The 6,716-nt window shown below is 31.2% G+C and overlaps 1 protein-coding gene across 1 annotated transcript; it reads right to left on the reverse strand.

The window, feature by feature from the left end:
• Nucleotides 1–4,414: 4,414 nt before the first annotated feature.
• On the reverse strand, nt 4,415–6,356 carry LOC145163363 (uncharacterized). The gene is made up of 2 exons (XM_079082203.1): nt 6,230–6,356; nt 4,415–5,649 (listed from the first exon to the last, which is right to left on the reverse strand). The coding sequence occupies exons 1-2, from the start codon at nt 6,354–6,356 to the stop codon at nt 4,415–4,417; spliced, it is 1,362 nt and encodes a 453-aa protein (XP_078938329.1).
• Between the last annotated feature and the right edge of the window lie 360 nt (nt 6,357–6,716).

The following is a 6,716-nucleotide window of genomic DNA, read 5'->3' on the forward strand; positions in this document are numbered from 1 at the left end:
AATATAATGTGAGCATAATAATCTCTCATACATTTGGAAAACTATTTTGACAAGAAAATGATGGGTCAAAACTAAAAGAGGTTTTCATGTTCAAATGAAAACCCTATCCACATCTTCTTTGGAGATAAAAGATGTTAAAAAAAGAAAAACCGGGTCCACATTTTTATTTAGGCATGGACAGATGGACAGTGTAACAACACCCAATGTAACCCCATTTCAAAAAATCGATTGTACAAGTTTTAATGCACGAGGTATGAGTAATCAAGGTATCACTATCTGGATTTCAGATACAAGCTTTAGTGGTCAGGCCCATAAAAAAAAGCGATTTGATGTAAAAAGAAAGATACATTTTGCCCATATCATGTATCATTCAAAGTGACCTGTTCCCACCATTTTCTCACAAAGTTACATGTGGGCTATGTTATGTATACATCTTTATTTATCATCATCATCATTAATAATCCCCACACACATTCTTTTTACATATTGTATATTCATTACTCCATATCTCAACTCAAAATAATAATAATAATAATAATAATAATAATAATAATAATAATAATAATAATAATAATAAATCAACATATCCTGAACTTGGAGGGCTTCAAATAACGTCTATCATTTTGAAAAGTATTGAAAGTATCATAACGTCTACAATTAGCTAGGTTTTGTCGAAAATTTTCAAATTGACCTGAATTATAACATTTTTCATTGATATTTTTGTGCGAGTTTTTGCTCAAAGCCATAATTATTTAGACATAGACATACTACAAGTCCATAACATAAAACAGAAATATATACTTTAAAACTTTGGCCCAACATACACTTAGTCCAGCAATGCAGGGCCAGTGCGTCCAAATGCCTTAACAATCCATATCCAATATACTTTCACCAAAACGTACACCCCGAAAAGTTTTATTTTATATAACAAGTTAGATCCTATACATGACACAATAATATAACTATAGTGGTATGTGCTAGGGGGTAGAATGCAAACTCTTAGGGTTTAACACTTCAAGAGACAATTCAACAATTCCATAAAACAAAGTAAAAATGCAAAACAAAATAAGACATAGTATTTAATGTGATTCACACAATCAAATGATCGTCTACGTCCACGAGCGAACACAAAAGAAAAATCTTTTATTATATCTGCCAAAAAAGACTTCAGTACATTAAGTTACACGAATTCAGGGAATATAATTATCAGTTGTTTGAACTAAAACTGCCCCCGGACCCCGCTTCCTTGACCATCGCCATCTCTTTTGGGAACGGGACTCAATTGCTTGGTGTGTCTAGCGGCTATAGGGCCAAAGACGAATTGTTCTATAGAACTATAATGATAACATAATTTGGATTCTAATACTTCCATTAATCAACTAGTAGCTAATTCATTCCTTTATCCTTACCTGTTATAATATATATATATATATATATATATATATATATATATATATATATATATATCAATGAAAAAACAACAGGTAAGCTAGAAAGCTAAGTGGATAACACAACGATTAAGATACATTTTTTTTTTACTTTAGTAATCCCTTATGATTCTATATGTGGTGTTTAAAACTTTTTTTTTTCAAACAGTTTTGAATAGAATCACATTTTAATTAATTTTAAAAAACTCTAATTACCAAACTTGATATTCATTTTAGTATCTAACTATCTAACACGTGAGTGCTAATAATGATATATAATAAAATCTTGGGCTGTTTTGTGTCAAATCATAATTGATAGTGGCTAGATTTATTTCTCTTTCTCCATATTGATGCTTTTTGCATGTGGCTATGCTCTAATTCTATCATAAATCAAGATCCAATACTTCCGAAAGTAGCCTCTTTCAAGCTTGATAGATTATGTACTAAACAAAAGAACCAAATTTATGTACAAAAACAAGTGTTAGGGGAAAAAAGGGAAATGACATAATAACATCGACTAATCAGGCCTTCTACTCAACCTCCACGAATTGGGTTCATTATATATATATATATATATATATATATATATATATATATATATATATATATATATATATATATATATATATATATATATATATATATCATAAAGTGGTTTGGTGCGTTGTTGGCGTTTGCGTTTGCTGATTTGAGTAGTAGTAATAGGATCAGAAAGCTTAAAGAATCTAGGAGCCACAACTGTCAACTCACAGCATCCAACTTGTACCTGAATAAAAAAAAGGGCAATTTAGTAAATTTAACAAGTTTAAGGGGTTTGGTGATATATGGAATGGATAAATGATATACATGTATGGAGTAAGTGGCTAAGTGTGATGTATAAACAAAGACTGTTTTTTTTTTTTTTTGGATTAATTGAATAATGGACTGTTTACTTAAGAGCCATTTTATATTAGGACTAGATGAACAGTCTGAATAAGATAATATGACCATTTTACCCTTCTTCTGTGTTCAGTCTAGAAGTGATGCTAAATAATAATCGACTGTTTACTTGAGAGTCATTACAAATTGACATTGTACAGACTAACGTTAATAATTTTCAGTTTATGATAATAATCAATGGAATATTCCCCAAATTCAAAGGATTATGTTTTTGCTAATTGGATTTTAGAGATTACAATCAAACATAAATAATAGAGATTTGGGTGTGTTGCATGATATTTTCATCATTTTTTTTATGAATTACATCAAATGGGTAGTTGGAATATTATTTTTATTTTTATTTTAAATTGCATGATATCTTTACACTATTTGAATATACGCTGTGATGATTTTTTTTGGTAGATTATCATAAAGATTAATAGATGAATAACTGATTTTTTTTGTTTTCATTTATCGTCTTTATTTTATACCACACTAGTTTATAACCCGTGGGAACCACGAGTTATAAAATTAATTAAATTTTTATAATAAAAATTTATAATTATTAATCAATTATTTTAAATAAATCATTTTAAATAAATTATTAATTAAGAGATATATCAAATTTCTAAAGTTATTATAACTTCAAATTTAACATATAATTAGAAAATGTAAATTTGAATTTTGAAATGAGTTGTATTAGAGTGACACTTGGCAAATGAAGATTAAAACTATTTATTTATTAGAATAGGGATAAGTGTTATCAACAATAATTTTAATTCCTTATAACTTGTTTTCATTAAATATCTTCTAATAACAAGATAGATAACATTTAAAAAAAATGAGATCGGATAAAGACAGAAGACACCCTCCTCTCAACTTAACCCCCATTTATATTAAGTAAAAAAGAAATACCACTATATATCTCTCCAGATTAACAATATGTTTCTTTTTGATTTACCAAGGTTAGTAGGTCAAGTACTTAATCTGGACAGCCATACTAGGTTGTTTCTTTTTTTACTTCATGATGACTTAATCGGTTAAGCCAAGAACCTTACTTAATGTATTAAAACCTCAACCATTTTCCTATTAGTTATTTCTCAGTTAAACTTGATAAATATTGTGAACTGTTTTTGGAATGTAAAGGCAATGGTCATCTAAGTTGCACGGAAACGGATACGGCAACGAGAAATGGATACGGAACGGAAACAAGAAACGACAAAACTCAGAAATTCAAGATACGGATACGGCAATATAAAAATATTAAAAAACATATATATTAATGAAATTCCAAAATAGATATATATTGATGTAAAATGTAAACTCCAAAAGTACTAAATCTTTCAAAAGTAATTAATTATCAATAATCAAATTATTTTCAAAATCCGGTTCATCTAGTGAGAGACCAACAACCTCCAAAAAACCCTACATCTTCCATTGAATCAAAAGCATCTCCACCCAACATCCCACATCTTTACATCATCATTCGGAGTCCTTGACAAAAGTCGGAGATTATTATGGATGTAAACCAAGTCTTGAGCACTACTTGTAGTCAACTTGTTCCTCTTAAGCGAGTGAATAAATGCATAAGTACTCCAATTATGCTCAGCACAAGAAGAAGAACTAGATTGTCCAAGTAATCTAAAAGCCAAAGCCTGGAGAAAAGGAGTTTGAGCACCAAAGTTAACCACCAATTCTTTGGTTCCATAGTAGCCATCTTTGAAATGCTTGTTAAGTCCTCAAAAGGACCACTCTTCATTGAAAACATTGCATACTCATCAAGGACTTTGCTATACTCATCATCATTAGGTAACAACCTTCGAAAAAATTTCATTCTTTCTTGTAAATTTCGCCATCCCTATGTGGAGCACATCTTGTAGAATCCTCTAGTAACCATGCATCACTATAATATCTACAACATTCAAAAGTTAAAACATAAATATATAATAGAAATCAAGTGTATAATTTAAAATCTTATACCTTAGATGTAAAGAGTGAGCTAAACAATCTATGGGAGTGTTATTCTTCGCCCATCGAGCCACTAAAATACGATGCGAAACATCATAAAATCAACTTATTTGAGATGCCAGGCATTTTTCTTTCTTGTAGATCTCAATCTTCACTTTCTCAATCATAGAATCCCACATCTTATACACCAAGTGTAAACATAGCTTGTCGGTGTCACAAGCTTTAATCATCTCATATATAGTTCTAGTGAAACTATGAATATATGTTACTTTGTCCCACCAATCATCATTCAAAATATATTCTTTCACAAAATTTGCTTTCTCAGTGTCATCTAATCTATAAGAAGACCATTCTTCGCTTATGATCATAACTTGAAGACCCTTTTTGATAAGTTTCAATCTCTTGAGCATCACAATGATGGAGGCAAAACGAGTGTCGGCAACCGAAAGCAGTCTAAGAGGAGTAAACTTGGTGAAAATCGAGAGTCTCATGTTATGGTTCATGATGAAATTTTTTATTGCAAGCGCATCTTCGTGAACTTCTTTTATCCAGCTGCACTGTTCATATGTTAGTTCATTTGTTTCCACATTCCTCGGTGAACAAATGTTCTTCAAAGCAAGATTAAGAGTATGAACAACACATGGTGTCCAATAGAGGTGAGCAAACTGACTCTCTATAATCTCTCCAGCCGCCTTACAATTTGTTGCATTGTCAGTAATGATTTGCACAACATTTTGATGACCAATTTCATTAATGACTTCTTTCATCAATTCAACAATATAAAATATATCTTTTACTTCCCCAAAACAATTCACTGCCTTTAGAAACAAAGGACCATTACTTGAGGTAGCCATGAAATTGATTAGAGGTTTTCTTGTAGGATCACTCCAACCATCACTCACAATAGTCACACCTTTTTCTTTCCATGTAGACCTAAGTGGCTCCAATAGCCTGTGAACATTATCTTTTTCTTTTTGTAGTAATGTTGTTCTTAGCTTATTATAACCAGGAGGTACATAACCATCAATTTTGTTGTTAGCAGCAAATTGAAAAGCCCTTAGATAGTGTGGATTTCTTGCAAGATTAAAAGGTAAACCTCCGGTAGAAAACATCCTTGCTATTTCTTGATCCAGTTGGTCCCTAATTTCAACACCAAAAGCTCTTTCAATAGGTGTTGAAATACCTTTTCTTTTCTTAAATCCAACACCAGCTTCACATGGCAACTGGACTTCTTTCACTTGTGACTCGATTTTCTTCGCTTCATACGCATCTTCTAATTGTTTCAGGTTAAGTTTGTCAGCCGATGTTGCTTTCTTGCAAATAGAAATCCCAGTACCTATATTAAATTAAAACAACATGATTTCAAGAACAAACATAATAAGATCCAAAATCATTTGCAAGATCATGATTTCAAGAACACACATAATAACATTGACATTCTCAATTCCATAACATGAAAAAAAATAAGTTCATCATTGACATTATCAATTCAATTACATTAATCAAAACAAGAAAGTGAATCAAAACAAAAATCGCAGCCTTTTATTTCTTTACAATTGTTCATGAATCAATAGTTCAATACAATAACATGAATCAAAAATCACAACAAATACATGAATCAAAACAAAAATCGCAACCTCTTATTTCTTTACAATTATTCGTGAATCAATAGTTCAATACAATAACATGAATCAAAAATCGCAACAAATACATGAATCAAAACAAAAATCGTAGCCTCTTATTTCTTTACAATTATTCATGAATCAATACAATAAGTCAATAACTTGAATTAAAAATCAAAAATTACATAGACACACACACACACACTAAATTGAATAGTAGATTACCTTTTACACCAAGAAAATGCGCTCTAACTCTATAATATGATCCTTGTCAGGTTTCACTACAAAGGTTACACTTGAACTTCCAACATCCTCCTGCTCCAACAAGTTTTTCGAGTTTAGTCACATAGTCCCACAATGGAGGTTGGCCTATTGATGTAATTGATGATGATCCTTGTGTTTCTTGTTTTTGAGAAGCCATAATAATCGATATGAAATCTGAATTGGTGAGTGGTGACTGATTTATGAAGTTTTTCTTGTTCTTGATCGACGATAGGCAAGGCAGTAAAAGATTAGAATTAACCAGGGAGGCAGCGATCGTTTTAGGCTTGTAGTTGTAGGGTAATATCAATTACTACAACCCATTACTCCATTAGCCTTTTTGGACTTAAAAAGCCCATGCAAAAGAAAAAAAATTGGAAACTTTGTGGAAACTCACCAGAAACATTTCTGGATTTGTCGATACATCCCGTAAACATTTCCCAGTCGTTTCTCCCACGTTTCCGTTTCCCCCACATTTCAGATACGGGTACGGCTCCCTAATTGGCGTTTCCATGCATCA

Source organism: Lactuca virosa, chromosome 3 (genome assembly GCF_052849685.1).
Source record: "Lactuca virosa cultivar CGN04683 chromosome 3, Lactuca_virosa_CGN04683_v6, whole genome shotgun sequence".
In the NCBI taxonomy this organism is placed as follows: Eukaryota; Viridiplantae; Streptophyta; class Magnoliopsida; order Asterales; family Asteraceae; genus Lactuca; species Lactuca virosa.